Source organism: Scatophagus argus, chromosome 6 (genome assembly GCF_020382885.2).
Source record: "Scatophagus argus isolate fScaArg1 chromosome 6, fScaArg1.pri, whole genome shotgun sequence".
NCBI classification, from domain to species: domain Eukaryota; kingdom Metazoa; phylum Chordata; class Actinopteri; family Scatophagidae; genus Scatophagus; species Scatophagus argus.
The window spans coordinates 25,464,569-25,490,137 of NC_058498.1; the positions used below are offsets into that span (position 1 = coordinate 25,464,569).

Here is a 25,569-nt window from a genome sequence, read left to right on the forward strand (position 1 = left end):
TTACTGAGCAATAAACAGCAATACAATACAAGATGACACAATAAGGTCATCCTTAAGAAGAAAAGAGAGATATTTAACCCAAATTTTCAGCAGGACAGAAGAAAGCAATCGAAGACAAACACTCTTACTTTTTTAACCAGTTAGCATGTGACACCAGCATCTAAGCTACTCACTAGGATGCAGACAATCTGACAAAACACACTGGGAAAGACAGGTATATATACACACACACAAACACACACACACACACACACACACACGAGGGGAGGGACTAATTAGACACAGGTGAACACAATGACAATCAAGCACAGATGAAAGCAATAGACAATCACAGAAAGTATAGACACCAACAAAGAACACAAATGGGAAGTGGGGGAATCCCTACAAAATAAAACAGGAAATCAAACCCAAACAGACTAAACAGAATGAGACCTGGCACTAACAGTACAGCCCACAGATTTTAGAAGACACTTCTAACATCAAAACTACACCTGTCTGCCATATCACGGCGTGCAGTGTGCATGGTTAGTCATCTGGGCTCTACTACTAGAGCCAGCTAGCTCAAAACATCGAGTGCCTTCTGCCAGTGAATCAAGACAAATAAATGACTCATACTACTATATCAGTCTGAACAAAGACTAATGCCAATAACAGGGCGTTCAGGGCCTGTGAATATCATTTTGTACATGCATGGTCAAGTGTCAGTTTGATCCATAAACACGAGTGGAAGTGAATCAGCATATAGGATAGTAGCCTAACTAGCTTACGAGAGATGAACCATGACGTGACGAATGTTTGAGCAGCTCATAATCCCGGACAATTCTAGAATTGCAAGCAAATAAGCTCACGGCACTTATTTAACGTTAACGTTACATCATGACTCTCAAGTACAACTACATTTGGCTGAGATTTTGACAACATTCCATAAGAAAATCCAGCCTTAGCGACCGAAATATTGGCGTGCCGTACCGCGAGCCCTTGGACGTGACTGACAATTACGATAATTAATATCGCTATATTATCCAACATGATCCAAACAAATTCATGTACCCTCTCTGCATATCATGTAGTTTTTACACCATACAGTCACGCTTAACTTTAGAACATGAGGCAATTGTGTTAAATACACCCAAGATGCTTACATAAATACATGAGATAGCCAGTCTCCTTTTCTTCAGTGTCGTTCTGAACACAACACTAATCATCAACTTGAACTTCTTTCTAAGGCTTTCTCTTTCATTATTCATACATCTGTGTATATATACATATATATGTATGAGAGAGAGAGAGAGAGTTTGGTCAAACAGTGAGCAACAGTCATAGAAAGGTGTTGGTGACTAGGTTTTTAATGTTTTTTGTGTTTTATGGTGGCTGCTTTAGAGGACCTGGGAAATTGTAGCATTCTGAGGAAATACACAAAACACTATGTATTTAGAAAACTTGATTTCAAATTCTTCAAAATATTTATAGTATTTTGATATAGCATTCATGGTAATAATGTTTATGGCTACTGCCATCTGTGTGAGTGACCCAGCCAGTGTGTGTGCACATATCAATGTGCTGCTGTTCACACAAATTCAAGTCAAAATGTATCTAAAGTCTTTAACATGAAGGTGACGTGCTTCAGTTTGCATGTGGCAGTAGTTTACTATATCTGCCAGAGGAGTGGTTAGATGTCATTATGCACAGTGGAAAACAGAGCCCAGAACTTCTACTGGATGAGTCCAGTGCACATGCTGCCAAGGAAGTGTTGAATGCATAAGTGACAGACTGCCTGCTTCACACCCTCTTACTCTGAGCTTCTGGTTGACTTTTCTGTGCCCATGCTGCAGATTCACTGTGATGAAGCAGAGACCCTAAAGGTCAACTGACACCTACAGAATGGTGGTTCCACTCCCGAGGCAGGTGGTAGCAGCAGCTGGTTGGAGACAGAAGTTGGAGATGCACAGATATCTGTTGCTGCTGAGCTGCAGAGCTGATGTTGAGCTTTTACAGCTTGCTGTGTGCTTGACACGTTACCGTAACAACTGCAGGAACCACACCAAGTGTCCTTAATTTAAAAAGATATATTATTTTTATTTTTATTTGGTAAGACTTGTGCTTGACATTCAATGTAAAATTGTCTGCTATGACAGCAGTATTGACTGACAAAGTGGCCATTTTGTGCTACACTATGAGGCAGAAAAATCTTGATTTCCACTTGAGAAGATACTTTTGTTCCTGTCAATCTCAGCTGGTGCAAAAAAGGGATTTGATGGTATCGGATTTTTGTGCTACAATTACTGTGAGCAAAATTGTCAGGGTAAACAATATCAAGATAATCATCAGAATATCCTTAAACACTTCCGGCAGTTCTAAAATATTGTACAATTACTTCACATCTTGATTTTAGTCACTGAATAGTTTGTGACAGCCTTGTTGGACTCATCGCACGAGTCAAACTGAGTCACGCCAGTGCATATGGATGGAAAAGACCTTTCTGAGTGTGGTTCTTTGACCCTGCTGTGGTCATTCTGTTTGACCAGTGGAAAGAAATACTGCTGGCGACAGGAGTGCTGTGCTGTGCTCTTCATTTCCTCTAAATATAATTGAAATCACTGCATGGCATTAGAAATAATTGCCAAAGTTTCAGTAAATTCTTGTTCCCACAGCATGTGAGCTGGTGTAGTTGTCTACACTGAAGATTGTGTCTAAAGCTGTATTTTAATCAACTGTCAAAATATTACACACACACACACACACACGCACACACACACACACAGCCTTGTTTCCATCACTTTTGGGGACAGACACAGACTTACATTAACTCCCTGGAAGTTTACCCACCACCTAACCATAACAATAAACGTTACTTGCCCAATCCTAGCCCTCACTTGAACCTAACCCTAACCTCAGCCTAACCTTAGAGCAAGTCTTCACTCTTATGTTTAACAATTTACATTGTGGGGACTTGCGCTTTTCCTCCATAAGTAAGGAGGGTCCTCACAATGTGACTATGAAAATAGATTTTTGTCCCCGCAACAACAGTAATATGTGTCCACACACACACGCACACACACACAAAGTAGCTTTTTTCAATTTGAAAAGAATCCAAATGCAAATATGTAAAAACACTACAATGTTGCAATGTAAAAAGTAACCAAGCCTGACAGAATGTAACTTGAGATGGCACAGTGCTCATCAAAGTGTTTCTGCCAGCTCTATGGTTGGCAAACTTTTAATGCTATAGGAAAATGCTGTAAATCCAGGAAGTCTGTGGAAATCCAGCACTTAGTCTCCCCTCTGCTTTTCTGTCAGAGCACACCTGATGACATGTCTAAGATTTTGAAATTGTCCCTAAACTTTCTGTGAATCTTTCTCTCTGCCTTTCTGTAACTGTTCAACTTTTAGACTGAATGAAAGTGGATTATCAGTCACAAACATTCAAACCTTTTATGGATGTTTCTTGTGTGTGTGTGTGTATTGGATTTGTTTCTTTTTATTTAAACTCCATTCAACAAAAGAAAAGTTTTTACTTGTCATGTGATATACAGGATACTGAAAGGCAGATAAACAGGATGAATGTGTCCAGTTCGAGCTGTCAGTTATGTGCATCTGCGCGGGATTCTGTTTTAGAGTTCATTTGAGAAAGGAGGAAAATGGGGAGTACAGCCTGACCACTGCTATGTAATTTGCTTGCTTGCTTGTATATCTGTGGATTCTATTTCAGCACAAATTGTGCTTTGATGTTCAATCAGTGAAGTTGTGAAGACCGGCTGGACTTTGATTCCAGGTGCATGCATTCAGTAACATCAAGGAATCAGCGGAAACCACAAAAAATGTAATCCACAACAAGTCACTGCTTATTGTAAAATAACCCAGCAGGCAGGGTTGCCTGTGGAATGCATATTTTTGATAACCACAGGTATGGTATAGTGTAAAGGTATTAGAGGAATCCCACAGCGATAAGAACAAAGTGTTTTATTGAGCTTTCGATTCAGCTTGTTATGGCTATGAATGGAGAGGACAAGTGTCACTAGTACAATGCAATAAAAAACAGAACAATAACTGTAGCTGCTGTATTTGTCATACAGTTAGAAACCTCTAACAGTTTGAACAAAAATGGAACATACTAACCTTGTGAAGATAAGATTAATATTGCAGGTATGTTAAAAAAAAATACAAAAAAAACAACGAAACCTGTGGATTAGAAAAAAGCATGGACCACAAATACCTGAAAATTAGTTCAAATACTTGTCAGCGACGGCCTAGAGGTTGGAGATGCAGCTTGTGATCGGAAGGTCGCTGGTTTGATTCCCCCTTCTTCAGACTATAGAAGGGTCAACTTGGCATCCGAATAAAGCTGTCAGATGCTGAGCCAGGTCCTTGCTGGACTTCTTTTGGTCTCTCAAAGAAGAAACTCATCAGATTTTAAAAGTTTTCTTGCCCTTCCAGTCCTTTTTTTGTCCTTGAGCTCTCCTGATTCTTCAAATCTCTTGAGAACAGCTTGAATACCACATATTGGGTATCCGGTTTGTTTGATGATTTGCCTTTGAGACTGGCACTGCTGATGCAAAATTATGATTTTATGTCTGTCAAATTCTGTGATCTTTGGCATTTTGAATGGAATGATGTGAAAGCTGGTCTTATACATATTAGCTCAGGCATGTCTTGGTCAAACCTGGTGTAATAGACCTTTTTCATCGCAGTCACTTTTACAAGAATTAGCAGGACAAATACAGGTGTTAGCAATCACATTAATTAGGGTTCCATTTCATTTAGGCTTAAGAGAGCCATGTTCCTGCTGTTGCTCAAGTGTAATTAGAGGCAGGAAAAATTTGGGTGTGGTGGAAAGATTAATGTGAAAAATGCCCCCCCAACCTCCATTAGCCGGCTGATGTGCCCTTGAGCAAGGCACTTAACCCCACCAATATGCTCCCCAGGCACTTGATGCTGCCCACTGCTCCTGTGTGTGTTTCACTGCATGTAATTTGCTGGGTGTTGCATGTGTGTTCAACTAAGGATGGGTCAAATGCAGAAGACAAATTCAGTGTGTGTATGTAAAAATAAATACACTGCCAATAAAGCTATTCTTATTCTTCTTCTTCCTGTCAACCCATCAACTGCACTAGAAGTTTAGAACAGAAAGTGGGAAGGCTTTAATGAACTACACTGACATGCGAGGTGATCTGAGCTACAATGATCCTCTATCATTAACGTCAGTTCTTCTATCTCTTTGAAGGTGTCACTCTATGATTGCGTGAGGTTGTAGCCAATCAGCAGCAGTGTCAAGACCAGAAGGAGGATACCAACAGTGAGACCATGGACCTCAGATTCAAACGGCTGTCACCTCTTACCAGGGGAGCTCTACATTTCCTGCTGTTGGCCAGACTGGTGCTGCCTTCTCACACAGAGAGTGAGTACTAATATTATCCAACCAGGTCATATCTCTGCCCACATGTTAACACTTATAGAAGTAAGATCCAATACCTACCATGGAGTCTGCAAAGACAGCTTTTCAATGGGACTTTGTTATGTGACTAAAATACAGCACAGCCATTACAGCTGTACAGCGACACGTCAATAAATGTTTACTGACTGCAAAAGCATCACTGAGAAAATTGTTGGAAAGATGTAGAATCCTGAAGTTCACACAGTATATACATTTATACATATATATAGGTATATTATTATGTCATTATTGGACAGATGGGGATATTATGTCCAAAGTGATGTCCACAAAAATGACCTTTTTCAGCACCTATGAATTATATTACAAAAACAAGAATAACTGATTTGATGTATGCAGCTGTGTCCTCAGTTACTTTAGTTACTAAGTTAATTTGCACAGACTGTTACACTCTGTATCAAATAATGTAAGTAGAAAAAATAAACGTGCAGCTCCCATTATGAGCACTGATTCAGAAAGTGGGGTCATGGCTAGGTTTGGAGACTAAAAATTATATGTATGTTTTGACCAGACCTTGGCTAATGCAATGATGGTTCTTTGGTTCTCCCATGAGCAACCAGTTGACCCAATTGAGCTTTGTGTAATGAGCACAACATTACATTTAGGGAGAGCAAAACAAGTGGAGGTGAAAGGTCGAATATGAGCATTCAGAAAATGGAATTTCATATTAGTTTAATCAGGGCAATGGATTTGACTATAGAGTTTCAAGACTCTTGAGAAGACAAAAATAGGCTTTTGGTTCAGAATTCATTCAGTGAACTACTCAGGAATCGATAAGAGAATTGATAAGGAATTGGATTGATAGCCAGAATAGACAGTGACATTGATATTGATAAAAACCTATCAATTCCCACCCCTAAAATCATTTGCTTAAAGCAAGCATATTTTTCTGCTCCCATATTGATTAATAGAACTTAAAAAATACCCCTTATGGTATGTACGTGTGTGTGTGTTTGTATATGCATAATATATATATACACACACGTATATACCACAAAGGGGTATTTTTTAAGTTCTAATAATCGATATGATATGTATATATACATATAAACACACACAATACTGTACAAAAGTCTTAAGCCACCATTAGATTTGTTGTTTTAGCAATGCTATAATGGCTATATAATTATTTCTCAGTTTTTGTATTAGAATACAACCAAAAATGCAATGCAATACAGGAAATGTGTATGCTGTATTAATACCTTAATTAATGTGATTGCTAACACCTGTATTTGTCCTGCTAATTCTTGTCAAACTGACTGTGATGAAAAAGGTCTATTATACCAGGTTTGACCAAGACATGCCTGAGCATTACATACACGTTGTACGACTTAAACTCATTGAAGGCATGCCAATTTAAGACCAGCTTTCACATCATTCCTTTCAAAATGCCAAAGATCACAGAATTTGACAGACATAAAATCATAATTTTGCATCAGCAGTGCCAGTCTCAAAGGAAAATCATCAAACAAACCGGATACCCAATATGTGGTATTCAAGCTGTTCTCAAGAGATTTGAAGAATCAGGAGAGGTCAAGGACAAAAAAAGGACTGGAAGGGCAAGAAAACTTTTAAAATCTGATGAGCTGATGAGTTTCTTCTTTGAGAGACCAGAAGAAGTCCAGCAAGGACCTGGCTCAGCATCTGACAGCTTTTATTCGGATGCCAAGTTGACACTTCTATAGTCTGAAGAAGCTTGACCAGCAATGGACTTTGTGGAATTGTAGCAGCCAAAAAACACTTTTTCAGAAGTGGAACAGAGTGAAAAGGCCAAGATATGCTAAAGCTCACAAAGACTGGAATGAAGATCAGTGGAAAAGACGAATCCAAGTTTTACATTTTTGGGTCCAGTCATCAACAATACGTGAGAAGAAGAGTTGGAGAGAGATGAAAGAATGAGTGCTTGCTGCCTTCAGTGAAACATGATGGAGGGTCTGTCCTGGTTTTGGGCTGCTTTTCTGCCAGTGGTGTTGGCGATATTGTTGGAATCATGAATGCTGAAAAATACAGACAGGTTTTAGTTCATCGTGCCATTCCTTCTGGAAAGTGCCCGATTGGGAATGGTTTTATTTTTCAGCATGATAACGATCTCCAGTACTCTGCCAACGCAGTGAGATCATATTTGAAGAGCAACAGCTGATAAAGCACTCACAATCATGGACTGGCCTCCACAGTCCATGACAGTCCATGAGTCCAGACCTGAATATTATAGAGGCAGTATGGGATCACCTGGACAGAGAAAGAAATAAAAGACTAAATCTAAAGAAGAACTCTGGGAAGTGCTGAACGAAGCCTGGTATAATATACCAGAAGATTTCTTGAGAAAACCTCATGACAGTCTCCCCAAAAGAGTTCAAGATGTGCTCAGTGCCAAGGGAGACCACTTTTGTGTACACATTTCCGGTATTGTTTGTTTGTATCTCAATGAAGACACTGAAAAATAAATATGGATGCTCATTAAAACTTTGCTGTAACAACAAATCTAATGCTGGCCTAAGACTTTTGCACAGCACAGTACTGTATATACACACACACACACTCGCATACACATAATATATGTAGTGCTTTGGCAAAATAATTTTAACACATGTAGTGAATCTGTGATATGATATGAATGAAGTGGAGAGTGAAATTGAAAAAACTGAATATATTCTCTGTTTACAATGAAAAACAGGGTGACAGCTGTCCCGTACGAATGGGGGGGGATAATTAACACTTTGACACATTTGATTTGATGCAATGCATCAACCTGCTAACGCAAATAAAGCAATGTGAGACATGACTGAGATGGATTAATGGAAATTGTGATTTTAATGCAATTAACCATGCAGCATCCATCAAACACTGTAAAAGTTCTCCACATGCATTGATGAAAAGGACCTCTCGGAGTGTAAAATAACCAGCAAAATGATAGTATGTCTCTTCCTAGCTGTTCTCTGTCACATGAAGAAAACATTGGAAACATATATGAAACATATGAACAGACAAGCTGGGTACAACTGATGTAAATATAACTCAACATACAGCTTAATAGTATGTTGAACCACCTCAGTCTTGAGCAATATACATCAGCTGTGATATCATACATTAGCAAACATGTTGGCAATATTGTCGTCACAACAACAGTAAAATTGTTCCACAACCAGAATGCCTGGATGAATAGAAAGACAAGAGCTCTTTTCATAGCCAAAAGAAGTCTGGTGACAAGGAAGCATAAAATACAAAAACAAAGATATGTGGCATGTTGTTAAGAACATCACATGCTACAAAAGCAGAACATTCATCATGTGTGAGGCCACATCGAGACCATTTTGCTAGATGATCTTTTGTGCTAGCACTCACACTTCCAGAGGACCGACAGTGGATGTGAGAAGAACCTCACTGAGAGCCTGATAACATTCCTGGCCTTGTCCTAAGAACATGTGCCAGTCAGCTAGAAGATGTTATTGACAGTGACTGACATGAGTAATATATCACTGTCACAGTAGAGTGTTTCCATCAGCTTCAAAACAGCCTCCATTATCCCTGTATGTAAAATGTCTCCAGTGTCAGTTCAAAATGACTACCATGCTGTGGTACTCACCTCCATTTTGATGAAGTGCTTTGAGAAAATAGTTCTCTGCCACATTGAAGACAACATCCCAGCTAGCCTAGACCCTTACCAGTTTGCATTCAGGACAAACAGGTTCACTACACATGCCATCTCCATTGTCCTCCACCCGGTCTTCACGCACCTTGAAAATAACACAAACATCAGAATGCTGTTTTGATGTCTTGATTTCAGCTCATCATTTAACGCACATTCTCGACATGAAACATTTGGTTTGAGTGCCATACTTTGCAATTGGATATTGGAAATCCTCATGAATAGACCTCAGATGGTTCAGGTTAGCAGTCACAATGTAGTGCTGAACACCAGAGCCCCCAGGGAGTGTTTGCCATCTCCTCATGTTCACACTGCAATTCCAGAGAATGCAAGAACTCTCTGTGATCAGATAACGCCATCATAATAGTCCGAATTACATCCCCATCAGTCTCTTTGCCTCTGCCATGTTATCCTTAGAGGCTTCTGAGCCTGGTTCCAGTACGCACTCCTGTGCTGCTCCCTGACAGAATTTCCCATAGTCCAATGCTCCCATGCTGTGTAAGTGGAGCCAATAGGAGTGACAGAGACTCCATTCTCCCTATTACAAGACAATGTACCATTCAAATGATTAGGAAGCCTTTATTTTACGATCTAATAATTGCACATGCACTTCCACTTCTTGTTTTCTACTGCATATCTGGGTCTGGGTGGTGCTGGTAACAATCTCAGGAAGGACCACTTCCACCAGCTTGTCCGACACCAAAGCGTTCCCAGGCTAGGCAATGTAGTCCCTCCATTGTGTTCTGAGTCTGCTATGGGGCCTCCACCCAGATGGACATGAAACAACTCCCCAGGGTGATGTCCAGGAGGCATCGTAACCTCAACTGGCTCCTCTCAATGTGGAAGAGCAGCGGTTCTACTTTGAGTTCCTCTCAAATGTTCGAGCTCCTCAGCCTATCTAAGGATGAGCCTAGCCACTCTACGGAGGAAACTCATTTTGGCCACTTGTCTTTGCGATCTTGTCCTTTTGGTCACCACCCATAGCTCGTGACCATAGGTGAGGGTTGATAGCTTGATTGGTAAATCGAGAGCTTCACCTTTCGGCTCAGCTCTTTCTTCACCACAACAGAACAGTACAGCATCTGCATCACAGTAGACGGTCCCTTGATCTGCCTGTCGATCTCCTGCTCCATTTTTCTCTCACTCCCTCACTCGTGAAGTCCCCAAAATACCTGAACTCCTCCACTTGGGGCAGCAACTCTACTCTGACCAAGAGTGGGAAATCCACCCTTTTGTGACTGAGAACCATGGCCCCAGGCCTAGAGGTGCTGATCTTCATCCCAGCCACTTCACACTCAGCTTCAACCCACCCCAGTGCAAGCTGGATGTCACTGTTTGATGACACCAATAGGACCACATCATTCACAAAAAAGGAGATATGGAATCCTGAGGTTATTGACACCCTCTGCCACTTGGCTGTACCTAGAAATTCTTTCCCTAAAGATTATGAACAGAATCGATGACAAAGGGCGCTTTGTTCCTCTTGATTCCAAGGTCTGACTAATGGACAGGCTCTCCTTTACAGCACCCTGACATAGACTTTCCCAGGGAGGCTGAGGGGGATCCCTCTATAGTTGAAACACACCCTCTGGCAGACTGGTGTGGTGGTCCACCTTTTTTAGAAGGGGGACCGCCTCGCCAGTCTGCCAATCCAAAGGCACTGTCCCTGATGACCACGCAGTGTTGCAAAGGCACGTCATCCATGACATCCCTACAACATCCAGAGCCATGAGAAACTACCTTAGTGACTTCTGAACCAGTGAACGTAGAGCCAACTCCTCTGGCTCTGTTTCCTCCACAGGATACGTGTGGGTGGTACTAAGGAGATCCTAGGAATATTCCATCCACAGTCCAACTACATCCTCAGTTTAAGTCAGCAGCTACCCATCCTCACTGTAAACAACGTCAACAAAGGGCTGCTTCTGCTTCCCGAGTTGCTGGACGGTTTGCCAGAATTTCTTTGAGGCCGACTGAAAGTCTTTCTCCATTGTTCACCAAACTCCCACATTTAGGTTTTTGCTTCCAAATGTAATATTGTTTCAACAAATGTAATATTTTTGTTTGACACGAAGATTAAGTCATTCATGATGACTTTTAACAGACATGTTCTGATGTAGCCCACGTCTACTTTAACCATTGACTGGTGATTAGATCTCCTGTTGGCGATCTCAAAAATCTAAAGGATATGAAAACTGAAATGATTGTGCAGCTCTGCTGTGCATCATTGATGTTTTGTGAGTAGCATATGGGGAATACAACTTGCATTTCTTTGTAAAAACTTGTGATGTAGAATGATAAATATTTGAAGCTTATACTACCCTGCTGTAAATAATAATAAATAATATCATGGTAAATGCAGAACCTAATAGCTTTTACTTGTAATTTGATGGACTGATTCATTTCCTGCCTTATAGTGTTTGTTGAGTTGATTTCTGAGTCACCAACACCAAGATGATGATTAAACACAGTACTCATCATGATCCTCACCTTTTTAAATCCTTTATTTCATTTAATTTAATTTTATTTTATTTACCAGTTCTCCTGATACAGTGAATAATATTATTTCAAGACACAGAAATTGTATTCAAGAAGTCACAATGTTCTCATACAGCCAGAGTTCACATTATGGCTTCCTTCCTTCCTACCCTCTTTTACCCCTACCCAGTTGTCTTTGGATTTGCAACTCCCCAGGGTTGTATACATATAATGATTTGTAAAATAGAATCAGTTTATTCCTTCTTTTTTTGCCTGCCTCCTTCCAGCTTTCATGCAGCATGTGGGTAATGCTATCATACTTGTGTGGGAGGCAATTTTGCGGGTCATGAACAAGGAGCAGGAGAGAACAATGTATTATTTATAAGAACAAACAAGTAGCAGCAGTGTCTCTGCATCCAGCTCTCCAAATGGAAGTTAAAATTACTGATTCTCTGCCAGACTGACTGGCTGTTTGTAGGTTTTAGATTATTGGGTAAAGAGGACAGTAAAATTGTCTAGGCTCTTTTGTATGATTTTATGTACTTAGATGCATTTATTGATCATTTCCTTGGTGTATTTTCCTTCCTACTATCCAACATCTCTGTGTTTAAAGTTTAAAGTTTCTGTGTCAATGTAATGAAGGTCCTCTTCATTACTAATGTTCCTGGCATTTCTTTTCATTTTGTGGTATTGGACCGAATGTGGAAGAAATGAGACGAATAGAAGCATTAAGTGTTTCATTGTAATTGTGGTATGTATTAAAAATGTTTAGGGATGTGGTTCACAGTTGGGGTAGAATTGAGTTCTAACCTACAAAGATAAGAGGAGACAAGACAAACTTAGTATGGCTAATTAAACAGGTGGTCTTAGCAATATTACTACTTCTACAGTGATGCCTTAAATGTGTGGCTTAATTGTGCAATATTGTGTGGAAGGTCACTCACCTGTTGTCTCCTTTCCACGTGGTTCAGGCTAAAAGAGTACCTGGGAAAATTGAACGCCATTTTAAGGTTCTGGGAGATACCATGTGGTTAATAAGGGACAGGGTAACTGTGTAGTGTATGTGTTTTTTCCAGGTTTCTGGTCACTTTATTGTACTGTATAATGCATCATTGCTTTTAAGTTTATCTGCTACACGGCCATTCTAACAGTCAATAAAGCTGTACTGAGGGCAGCTGACAGATTAAAAGAATGTCACACAAACAAAAAAAATAAAAACTAAGAATGCCTATAAGGGAAACTCCACCCATAGATACTTGATAAGATAGATTTTTCTGTATCATCAATCACTCATGTTGAGTTAATTACTGAAATTATTTTATGGTTGTTGTCATTTGCTGTTATGTAGTTCCTATCTCCATTCTGCTTGCTTCTCTGGCTCAGTTGAATGTGAAATTCAAAGCTGGTTGTTCGTCTGCAGGTGAATGGGAGACGGAGAGAGAGAGGAGCTGAGATCGAGGACACTAGGCATTTAATGAAGAGAGAGCATGCGAACAAAGCAGTGAATTGTTTCACAGTAGTTATGTTGTAAAGAACGAGTAAGCGCACCGACATCTCCGCATAACTCTCCAGATTTTTGCGTGGATTCAGTTGAGTTTAATCTTTTCCCTGTGTGCCTCTGCTCAGCCTGCTTGCCTGTGTGTAACATTAGCACACAGAAGAAAACAGAGACAGCAAACTTAGCTGTGATGTTTTGCTGGAATCCCAAATTGGTGCTGTTATTGGTTGACTACACAGTTCTGCAGAAAACAGTGATGCCAAGAAATGTCCCAACACATCAAAGTACTAAGAAAATAAGTAAATACAGGCAGAGGGCAGGGTCTCTGCAGACACCACCACACACTTCTAGAGGCTCAAAAGTGATGACTGAGGGAAATTATTGCTGTTTGAGTCTATACAATGTTTGTTTGCTGCATATTGTTTATTTATACTAGGAATATAGCAGTTTATAGTTCATAGTTTCTTAATAGGCTGGTAAGGGACCCAAATATGTAATTTGCATTACAATGAAGCAAATGGAAATCAGACAAGTCTTAGCAATTGGATCTCAGTGAATCTCCATTGTTTCTTGAGCACATTCACACGTGTTTGGAGCTGTCCACTTAGATAACTCAAGTCAGCAGGGTCTTACTCACCTGCTGTGTGTTCGCAAATGGTTTGCTAATGTTAGCCATGTTTTGTGACTAACAGAAGTAAGCTACTGTTGATTGAAAGTTAAACTGAATGTTGTGTGAATAGAGCAGTTGGAAGTGAAACAGTATCCTGAAGAGCTGTGTGTAGTTACTGGGGCTGCTGTTTAACACACAAGGATATATGATAATGATGTGCAAACAACATTCAAAGAAAATACATGAATATACTTACAAAGTAATAGGAATGCATTTCCTGGTTAGTAGATAAGGGCTCATTAGCAGTGCCGCCAGTTGACCTGTCACGCTGACACCCTCATGAGTGTCACCTCAGACTGAATTCATGTCTCACCGGAGACTCTTATTTCCTTTCACTCTTTCACCATCTCCTCTCTGTACACTTATGAGATTAAGTAAATTTCCCTCCAGTCAGCAGTGAGCAAAGACAAGCAAGTGCTAACTACATTAACATCCATACTGCAGACGGTAGAGAACCCAGAGTGAATATAAATCAATTTTTTAATCCTACAAGTTTAAAAAACTCTGAGATCTCCTCTCACTGGTAAGCAACTCCAGACAGAACAGAATCTAGTTCTTTATTCCTCCAAAAGAGCCAGTTCTGCCCCCTGTTCTCTCCTCCACAGCTTTCCAAGTCTCAGCAGCTGAGCAGCAGCTCCGTCCTTCCATTCCCTTCAGTCCTCCATACACAACGCTGCAGCTTTTTCACTCAATTTAATATTTCCCACATGCACTGACTTTGTGTATAATTGTGCTGTGAATTACCAGACACTGATTTTAAGGCACCTTTTACTAGGCTGGCCCGTGTTACAAAAGTAAATTAATGAGTAATTTATTACTTTCACTGCTGAGGGATTATTAGCCATTACGTTTTTAATGAATGATGTGTTATAAGTAACTGATTATAGTTTTTATATAAGTTTTACAAGTGTAACACCTGTATCAATCTCATGATTAAGTCAAAACCAAGGAAGCTTTCTGGATGAGAGAAATTGACAAGGAGTCCATGTCTGGACCTGGACAAAACACCTGCTTAGCTCGTTTAGCTATCCATGATCTGAATGACTGGCTGACAAACATGTTTCACCAATGAAAATAAACCAGCCAAATTTTTCAGAATCTAAACAGAATTTGAGAGAGTTTGAGCCTGTTGTATACACAGAAGCACTAAACATCAGGCTCATATCAGGCTCTATTATAACCCTGCCAACGTGCGGATTCTACACACTCGTCTGGTATGGTCAAAACATTTGTCTTTTTCCCTGGCCTAACTGGGTAGCTGTTGGTTTTATAGAAAGAAAGCATTAACTGTAGCACTATTAACCAACTTCTGAGTTTACCAAAGACAAAATACAAAAACTACCTAGTGACAAAAACTAAAATTCTTCGAATTGAAATGTCAAGGTTTACCTTTATGTTGCTTCAGAACACCATCTAATTTGGTTTCACTGTATATTTGAGCTGTGAAAGCAGTGAGCTAACACCTACTGTCTCCTTCTGTGCAGCCATGTATCAGATTTCTGCCTCCTCTCTCTGTTACACCGTGAAAGCAAGAACTTACCGGCGACACAAGGCTGACAGTTTATCCTGACAGGCCCGTCACAGAGCAGCACTGGGGAACTGGCAGGATTTTCTTTATTAGAGGGCAGGAGAGTTGTGCTGTGAAACTCAATGAGCAGAGCCTTAGCTGTTCCTTCCATCCTCTGTACTTGATAGGAATATTTTTTATGGTCTATGGGACGACCACTTGTTTTATTTAATGTTATTGAAAGATAATTACATTTTGTGTCAACCTGGGCCTTATTTTTATGCATTTGGCCTACTGTCAGTAATAAGGTAGTCAAGATAATCACTGTCATGAAACAAGAACATTGTTATTATGTTTTGTTTATATTTGGAAATCTTCTGTGCCAGTTTTTTCAAAACAATGGCATTATTATTGAAATGTGATGGGGGGAATTGTCCAAGATGGATGCAGTTTCTATAGACAGTAATCTCAGACTGTCTCTAAAAGTCTGAGACTGTATGAAATCATAAAATTCAGATGATCAAAGGGTTTTTCAACCAATCCCTGGGTTAAGCAAATTTATTTGGAAGAGAAAGTGATCCTTGACAAAAAAGATTCATGCCCAAATTATCTGTTGTAAACATCTGTTGCAATTTACAAACCCACATCCTATTTTGACCTACTGCCATTACTGTAGTTTTTACAAAATTTTACACTGACGGTTTGCCCACTTTCAGTGTATGTCTGTAAATAAAGTGGGAGAGGTAATCGCGATAAGCTATTGGCTTGCTTATAACCTGTCTGATTATCTGACCTCTCCGGTATATTTCAGTGTCTGTCATTAGCAGTATCAGCATTGTCATGATAGCCTTTGTTCATGAGGATACGGGTTTGGTTATCATAACTGTAAAACTACAGAAATCAGACTCGAGTTGTAAAGAGCAGAAACTGTTTTGGAGGACGGATATTGTTTGTATTGAACTGTTTCTAAGAATCAGATTCTATTAAATTAAAAGAGTATATCTACTTTGAAAGAGCTGATAACAAAACGGTTAAAGCTGCTTTTTGAATGCAGAGCATTTTACTTACTAACTAGTGACTACCATTTTTTCTATTCCTTTTAGAGGCAAACTTTATTGACCTCTGCAGAACTAAGTGGATTCCTTTTCACCATAAACATCTCTCCTCTCCTCAGGAGTAATCTAGTAAGAGAACTGTGAAAAGCACAACAATGTTTTTACCTTGGGTGTCCAGAAGCAGGGAGCCAGATTGTTTATATGTCACTTTGACTGATCAGAGGTTGATTTGCATGGCTGCTCCCTCTCAACTCCAAAGCCTAATGAGCCTCTGTGAGGAGAAGACACTTTGTGTGAAACTGTTGTCACTTGTCATTGTGAATTGCCTCTGAAACACAACTTTATTCCGCCTCACACGACTGCCTGGCTGCATGCCTAGACACCATTAAATTCTTGAGGCCAAATGAGAAACAGGCTTGTGGACAAGTGTGCTGTCGTGGGTGACAATGAGATGTGAAACAAGAGGCTGTAAACCCCAGAGATGAGGATTTTTTGTAGAATTGTTGTGACCCAGGACCATTCCTTGTTAGATATCTCTTACCACAGACATTTTCTAACTGCTTTCCCTTTAAGTAAGCAAAATAGCAAAATGACTTTACAGACTTTACAAAATGACACAGTGTTGGACTGGCAGAGGCCGCCTTAATGACAGGGTATAACAGTGGAAGGAACAGGAGGAGGTTTTCTTGCCAGGTTTGGCAAGAAGTTTCTGCTCAGCTAATAGAAGCTCCATGACTAACCAAGCTAACTATCTGCAGAGTAGGCACATGTGAGGTTGGTAAGAGTCAGGTCTTATATATTATAAGATTTCACTTTTTCCTGAACTATTGAGCCTAACATAATTCTAAAGACACCGTAATGATATTTTGGCTTATAAAATAATGAATTCACAATCACAATATCAATATATACAGATGCAGAAATTCTTTGTCACTAGAAATGGTATCTGTGCCTTTAACACAGTACACAGTCTCAAATATGTTTGCTAAACAGGTAACAAACAACAGAGAGAAAACATTGCTGCTCTGTACTGAGTCTCTAGTAGTATTATCAACGTGTACCCCTGGAGACACAAACTCCATCAAAACTAGCTGTTTAAGCTGTCTGACAGCTGATTCAGCTGTGATCAGCTACCGCCATCTTTCGAAACAGACGTTGCTTCATGTGACGTTCATTTCTCTTTTGGGCTTCGTTGGAACTGGGTCAGGAGAGCCCCAACCGACTTCGAGCAAATGTGCAAACATGAAATCCAGATATTTGTAAATGGGTAAACCACATGACATTTATATGTAATTCTTGTCTTGTGTGAATCAAGACTTTTTTCCTTTTTAACAATGCGAGTTTAACAATGCGATTAAATTTCAATTCAGTTTATTTATATGGCGCCAATTCCCAACAAAAGTTATCTCATGACACTTTCCAATTAGAGCAATTCTAGACCATACTTTTTAATTACATTATGTAATACAGAGAACCCAACATTCCCCCTTAAGCAAGGCGACTGTGGTGAGGAAAAACTGCCTTTTAGAAGGCAGAAACCTCGGAGCAGACCCCGGCTCAAGATGGGTGGCCATCTGCTTTCACTGGTTGGGTTGTCAGCATTACTGCGTTATCAGACTCTGAAATAGTCTTAAGTGTGAAATAAATAATCCACTCTGATACTACTTCCTTGTATTTCTGCCAGTTACAGACTCACCTTAAGGCATCATGGGGTTAACAGTAGTTGTCTGACAGCCATGCAAACAACTACTATTGTCAACACTGAAAATAGATAAATAATCATAGAGGACATACAGAATCAGAATCAGAATCAGAATTCCTTTATTAATCCCTGGAGGGAAATTCTTGTTTTTACAGACATTGCACATGCAGTATTCCCGACCAAGAAAGGAGAAAAGTGCAGAGTATAAAAAATAGGATAAACTTAATAAAGATAGGATAAACAAAACTAAAATCTCAAAGTACAGGTATTTACAAAAAACTGTATTCAAATTTTTAAGAAAATTTAAAATCCAGGTATGTGCATGTGTAAAAAACCAATATGTACATTGTATATATACAGTGAGTGTGTCCATCACAGTGCTGAGTTTAACAGTTTGATGGCGACAGGCAGGAATGATTTCCTGTGTCGCTCTGTGGTGCATCGTGGGAGTATGAGTCTGTTGCTGAACGAGCTCCTGTAGCCCATCAGCACATTGTGGAGAGGGTGAGAGGGAAAGTCCAGTATAGTTCTTATTTTGGACAACATCCTCCTCTCAGACACCACTGTCAGAGAGTCCAGTTCCTCTCCCACAACATGGCTGGCCTTCTTGATGATTCTATTGAGTCTGTTAGTGTCCCTCACCCTCAGGCAGCTGCCCCAGCAGGCAACGGCATATGTGATGGCACTGGACACCACCGACTCATAGAACATCCTCAGCATCGTCCTGCAGATGTTGAAGGACCTCAGCCGCCTCAGAAAGTAGAGGCGGCTCTGGCCCTTTCTGTAGACCATGTCCACATTCTTGCACCAGTCCAGTTTGTGGTCTAAGTACACCCCCAAGTACTTGTACTGTTCCACCACCTCCACAGTGTCCCCTTTGATGTTGATAGGGGTCACTGGAGCCTTAGTCCTCCTCAGGTCCACCACCAGTTCTTTGGTCTTTGTCACATTGAGCTGTAGGTGGTTTTTCCCGCTCCATGTGACAAAGTTGTCCACTACCGTCCTGTACTCTCTCTCATCCCCCCCAGTAATACACCCAACCACTGCAGAGTCATCAGAAAATTTCTGAAGATGGCAGGACTCTGTGCAGTGCGTAAAGTCTGTGGTGTAAATCGTGAAGAGGAAGGGAGAGAGGACAGTCCCCTGTGGAGCCCCGGTGTTGCTGATCACTTCATCTGACAGGCAGCACTTCAGGCGTACGTACTGCGGTCTGCCCGTCAGATAGTCTGCGATCCAGGACACCAGTGGGGCATCCACCTGCATCGCTGTCAGCTTCTCAGCCAGCAGAGCCGGCCTGATGGTGTCAAACGCACTCGAGAAATCGAAGAACGTGATTCTCACAGTGCTTGCCGGCTTGTCCAGGTGAGTGTAGACTCTGTTCAGCAGGTAGATGATGGCATCGTCCACTCCAAGGCGGGGCTGGTAGGCGAACTGAAGGGGATCCTGAAGCAGTTGGACCATGGGCCTGAGCTGCTCCAGGACGAGTCTTTCCAGGGTCTTCATGATGTGTGACGTCAGGGCCACAGGCCTGTAGTCCTTGGGGTCGCTGGGACGCGGCGTCTTCGGGACAGGAACGAGGCATGACGTCTTCCACACCACGGGGACCCTCTGAAGACTCAGACTCAGGTTGAAGACATGATGAAGTACTCCGCTTAGCTGGGGGGCACAGGCTTTCAGGACCCTGGGGCTCACACCATCTGGGCCTGCAGCTTTGCCTGCACGGAGTCTCTGCAGCTGTCTTCTCACCTGGTCAGCTGTGAAGGTCATCGTTGGGGTGATGGGTGGGGGAGGAGTGCTTGTGGTACCCAGGTGAGAGTGGTCCACCCAGGCTTCTGGGGACGAGGTGTGAGCGAGGCCATCCAGATGGAATGTGGGTGGAGGGAGAGAGGCTGGAGTGGCTGGTTGCTGCAACCGTACTGCTGAGGAGTCGTTTGAAGTGTGAATTGGGGTCCCTGTTTCGAATCTGTTAAAAAACTGATTCAGCTCATTCGCCCGTTCCACACTGCCATCAACTCCTCCTCTGTTTGGCCCGTAACCTGTGATGGTCCTCATGCCACTCCACACCTCTCTCGTGTTGTTCTGCTGGAGTTTCCACTCCAGCTTCCTCCGGTACCTCTCCTTTGCCTCCCTGATCTTTGATCTCAGGGTGCGCTGGATAGCTCTCACCTCCTCCCTATTGCCTGCTCTGAAAGCCCTCTTCTTGTCATTGAGGATGGCTTTGATGTCCTTGGTTACCCACGGCTTGTTGTTGGGGTAACACTTTACCGTTGTGGTTGGGACAATGGTGTCCACACAGAAGTTTATGTAGGCAGTGATGCACTCCGTGAGCCCATCAATGTCCTGACCGTGGGGCTCACAGAGTGCCTGCCAGTCTGTCACCTCAAAACAGCCCTGGAGTGTCTCATTGGCCACGTCTGTCCATCTCCTCACAGTCCTTGAAGTTGCAGGCAGACGCTTTACGAGAGGCACATAGCAGGGGGAGAGGTGGATCAGGTTGTGATCTGACCTGCCTAGTGGGGGGAGGGGGGAAGAGCTGTAACAGTCCTTTGCATTTGCATACAGCAGATCAATTGTTCTTCCCTCTCTGGTAGGACAGTTCACAAACTGAGTGAAAGTGGGGAGTGTTTTGTCTAGGTTAGTATGGTTGAAATCACCCGAGATTGCAATGAATGCACTCGGGTGCTGAGTCTGTATCCGGGCTATTGCAGAGTGAATAGTGTCACATGTCCTGCTGGGGTTTGCAGAGGGGGGGACATAAACAGTTACCATGACAACATGTGAAAACTCCCTGGGCAGGTAATATGGACGTAGTCCAACGGCACAAAGTTCCACATCCGGGCTGCAGATGCGCTCCTTCACCGTGATGTGAGCTGGATTACACCACCGGTTGTTAACGAGCACGGCAAGCCCTCCCCCTTTGTGCTTACCGCTGGTAGCGCAGTCTCTGTCCACACGGACCGTATGGAAGCCCGTTACCGTCACATTGTCGTCGGGTGCTGGATTCATTTTCAGAAGTCCCCAAAAGGAGCCTGGAGTCCTGCAGTGTTTGGCAAAAGAAGCTAACAGCTAACAGAGCTTTAGCTTACAGTGTACCCCAAAGAAACAGCAGGACCAAAAGTTTCTATTGAGGGGAACATGAAACATTAAGCAGTGCAATCCAATTTAATGTCAGAACACAACAACTTTACAGTAAATAAATGAAGAATAAAATGTAATCAAATAGAACAGATCTTTGTTTTCATTCAAAACTATACACTAGACAGTGTAGGGTGTAAGGTCAGACAGGGTGTAAGGAGTCTGGTGGCACAAAGCTGTTGCTGAATCTTATTATTTTGTACCAGATACTTCGAAAGCAGGGAGAACAGCTCATGGTCGAGGTGAGTGGGATCTCTAATGATGTTGTTGACTCTGGTCAGGCAGCGTTTATCTGCCGATTTCTGGATGGTGGAAAGTGGAGTCCCAGCTATATTTTCTGCTTTACACGCCACTCTGTGCAAGGACCTCCTGTCTGAGGCATTCCATCCACCAAACCCGACCCTGAAATCAATGATGATCTCCTTTGTTTCTCCGACCTTTAGGACCAAGTTGTTTTTCTTGCATCCTTATACCTCCTCTTGATAGGACAGGTCATTGTCATTCTGGATGCAGCCCACAACTGTTGTGTCATCTGCACTGAACTATTTCATCTGAAAATAGAATTTGGAGGTAAAAGTATTTTGAGTATGAATTTGTTGACACTTTACATCAGTCTACATCTGACCAATTTCTGTCAGAGATGAAAGTAACCAGCCACAAACAACAACCAAGGGATGGAATAATGGCTTCAGGATGTGAAGACTCAAGTACAAAGACCAAGATAACTGAGACTGTGACACTGATTGTTTTTTGTCTGGCCTACTAAATTGCATTTTAGATTTTTTATCTGTCCTATTGTCTTGTTCTGTTTTTACAGATAACTGTTCATTTTGTTTGGAAGCAATATTTTTGAGTTGGACAAAAAAAAACAGTTATTGATTTCCTTGACAATTTAAGGGTGATCCTTGATCAGCATCAGGCAATACTACTTCCAGCAAAGGTGATCAGCCCCAAAAATCATTGTTGGAGCACTCTTACATGATCTTAGTCAGTCCTGTTCAGCCACAGAGTGCCTATCTTTGGCATAGCATTGTGTTCCCTGACTTAAAAATTGATAATTTTCACAGTGTCACATCAATCATGGTTTTGTTTGTTAATGTTAAGATTCTTATTCATACAAATCATGATGATGGGCTTGAGGATACATTTTATTCAGTTCTGTCGGTCAATAAAACTAGCAGTAAAACCTGCCAAACTCTGCAAAACTATTTTATCATTATGAGTGGGGTTTTGTTATGAATGGTCAAATTTAGATATAAGTGGCACAAAATTTGGTGTATAAGCAGCTTCAGTCCAAAAAATTGTAATGCCAGACATATCCCTGAGAATACGGTTTGTGAAAAGTAGAATAAATTGAGACTGGCATGGAGAGCGACAAGCAGCAGTACAAGGCAGTTAGTGTAGCATGTAAGCTGCATAATGTGCTGTGTAAATGGATTCCCTGGCTGCTGTCAGAGAGCTGTGCTGCCACAGGCCTCCGCAGCCTGCGTTGAAAAGAAGCATATCCTGTTTACTGGAGTAAATGAATGAAGAAAATGCTCTACGCCTAAATCATCTATGAAGAGATGAGTTCACCAATGCAGTCATTTCCACCAATATCATTCAGTAACCCGATGGACTGGGATATACAAGAGTGGTCTGAGAAACCAGTATGTAACCAGTTTACCATGTTAAGGGATTACAGTCTTATTTGTTGGTGTGTGATTGACAGCCGTTAGCCAGATTAATAATGTGGAGTGAGATGTTGATGAAATCAATGGCTGTTACAGGAGATGCTTCTGCATTTGGTTGATATTTCATCATAAAAACATCAAAGAGCTCACGCTAAGTTCTGAGAAAGTTCTTGCCAGACTTGGATATAAAACTGTTCTGGTAAAGACGATTTAGTGCAAAAGGTTGCATGTGGTCTCTGTTCCTGAAAGTGTGTAAGGTTTCACAAACTTACACAATTTTGAAAATGCGGTAATATATATTTCATTCTTGCATGTTCCATTGTCACTTGTATTCCTAAACTCTGGTTATCCTGAGCCCTGAGAGCTCAATACATTACAAATGTTTTGTTTTGGGTTGTGTTTTCTATTTTTTGGTGGTGTTTTCTGGCACTCTGAAGAGTTTTTTGGGGGGGGGTTTCTCTCCGCCTAAATGCTACACATACTGTTTGGTACACACAAAGACTTGCCACCACCTTTTTTCTAACTGAGTCCCAGCCACTTCAAACTAGTGAAACAAATGCACCGTTCAAATGCACATACAGAAATGGTGAGTGAAATAATCGAAACTGTTGCGTGTTTGGAAGAAAATATTGAGAATTAAATGAACTTGTCCCTCAAATACACACACATTGAAACAGCAGTAGTATATGTGGTTTATAAAACAGATAAAATAAATAAAATAAAAGCCCCCACTCCCACAAAATTAACTTCTATGTATCATTCCCCAATCAATTTGGATTAAACAGTCAGCTGTCAGGTTTCAAATCTTTTTGTGGATCTGAACTTTCTTTCTTTCTTTTTTTTTGTTAGTAAAGATAAAAGCAGCAACACAAAGTCAGAAAGCACTCTAATATGTATTAAGTCTTGACTAGCTGCTGTAATTTTTTGTATTTTCTTTCGTATTTCTGTACTTTTCTGTACTAGAAATCACTTGAATGGTTTGTGTAGCTGTCGCTTTGTGCCATCATTCCCAACATGGTGAACGAGTTTAAAGGGATTTAAATGGCCCCTCCATTATTAATGAGGACAAACAGAGCTGACTCCAGTCCATTTATTGATTTCCCACTCCAAACTGTCTCTTAGTTTTGTTTTTGTATGCAAAATATAGTTTCCAATCCGGTTTTCTGTTGCGGTTTGGTGGCTGTCTTGTCTTCAGCAAAGACTGAAGTTGTTTTGAAGAGTCAGCAATGAGCAGAGTCGAGATTGTGCTGTTAGATTTGGCAGTGGCAGAAGGGGGAAAAATTTGGAAAGGAGCAAAGGAAGACAGGTTCTCAAAAAATAGGGCAAAATATGTGACTTGTATCCCTGCTGGAGTCATCTTTTCAAGCAAAACAAACTGGAATTTCCCACTCTGTGTCTACGCTATGTGAACTTAATAAACAAGCATCAGTCGGCTTCAAAGAAATTATTTCTGTTTCAAATTTTCCTCCCCTATTTAACTGTCAAACTAACTATGTAGTAACAAAGTCTTCATTATATGATCTGCATTGCCTAATTTTACAGTCTGATCTGAAATACATGGGCTGTAAATGTTGAGATGCAGATGGTTTTTTTTCTTTCTTTCCACTTTTACTGAGTAAATGACGTATATTTGTTTTGGTTTTGAGATTCTGGTGCTCAAGTGCCTAAGTGCATGATCTAGTGACAGTATCGTATATTTAACTTGGACTTGGACTCACCTTAGTTTTCAGTTGCCTTGACATATTACTTGGACTTGTTTCCTTTGACAGAAAAGACTTAAATAGCAAGGAACAAGATAATTAGTGTTCAGAAAAGTATAGAAGAGTGCGTTAGAGTGAGTTAAATGACATTATATATGACATTACATGGTCATGGAACCATGTCTCAATTATTATGTGTTAGAATTATCAAAGTCAGAATCGGGGCCGACATTCTTAACATTTCTGTTTCCCCGCCAGTCAGCATGAATGATAAGAGTCCAATTTATGAGGTTTCAAAGCCACAGATCTTATGTGATCTCTGTGAGCCCCTTTTAAGGAGCTCAGAAGAGCTCCTCAATTGGGGAGTTACAAGTATGTTTGTAGAAACTGGATGTTGCGATTATAAACAAATACACTCTTGTGTTCTGAATGTCCTGATCCCAGCTACATGTAACCGTGGAACATGAATGCAAAGTCACATCACCCGCCCTTGTCCTGTTACCAAAAGCAGCAAGGAAAACACAACAAAAACAGGACACAGACATATAAGGTGATATGGCAACAACAGTCAGTGTGAAAGGATGGATTTTCCTCCTCAAAGTGGTTCTTAAATGCACTTTACCCTTGGCTAAGTACAGCCGTTACATAAAGCTTTAGTACGCATTTTGAGAAGTTGAAATGTCAAACCAGTTGTATCCTCTGCAAGTGTTGTGTGAACGCATCCAGAGGGATAAGCCACTTGCTTTATTAGAGAAGGTTATGAGTGTATTTTGAGTCAAAACTGACATTGAACTGAAATCAAATATGCAAAATGTTACAACATTTTACAGCAAGCCATCCACTAGTTGTAGTAAAGACAACTTTGCAACAAAGGTGGAAAATAAATGCTCTGATAATGTCAAGAACAGCTGAATCTGTAAGCACCATCTCTGACCTGCACTATTCAGTGGAGACTAGTCTTCTGCTTACTTTTTAATGCAAGCTAGTGTAATAAAAAAAATTACTGTACTGCATATAGTCATCTCATGATTAAGTGATTTCTTGAATGTGTTTTATTAT

The 25,569-nt window shown here is 40.9% G+C and overlaps 1 protein-coding gene across 13 annotated transcripts in view; it reads left to right on the forward strand.

Moving 5' to 3' along the window:
- Positions 1-25,569, forward strand: part of ptprfa (protein tyrosine phosphatase receptor type Fa) — a 284,242-nt gene that overhangs the window by 83,759 nt on the left and 174,914 nt on the right. For all 13 annotated transcript variants that reach the window (XM_046392938.1, XM_046392940.1, XM_046392948.1 and 10 more), the window contains exon 2: positions 5,222-5,395. In XM_046392938.1, coding sequence (XP_046248894.1) covers positions 5,302-5,395 — 94 coding nt within the window. In that variant the 5' untranslated portion in view covers positions 5,222-5,301. The remainder of the gene's footprint in view (positions 1-5,221; positions 5,396-25,569) is intronic.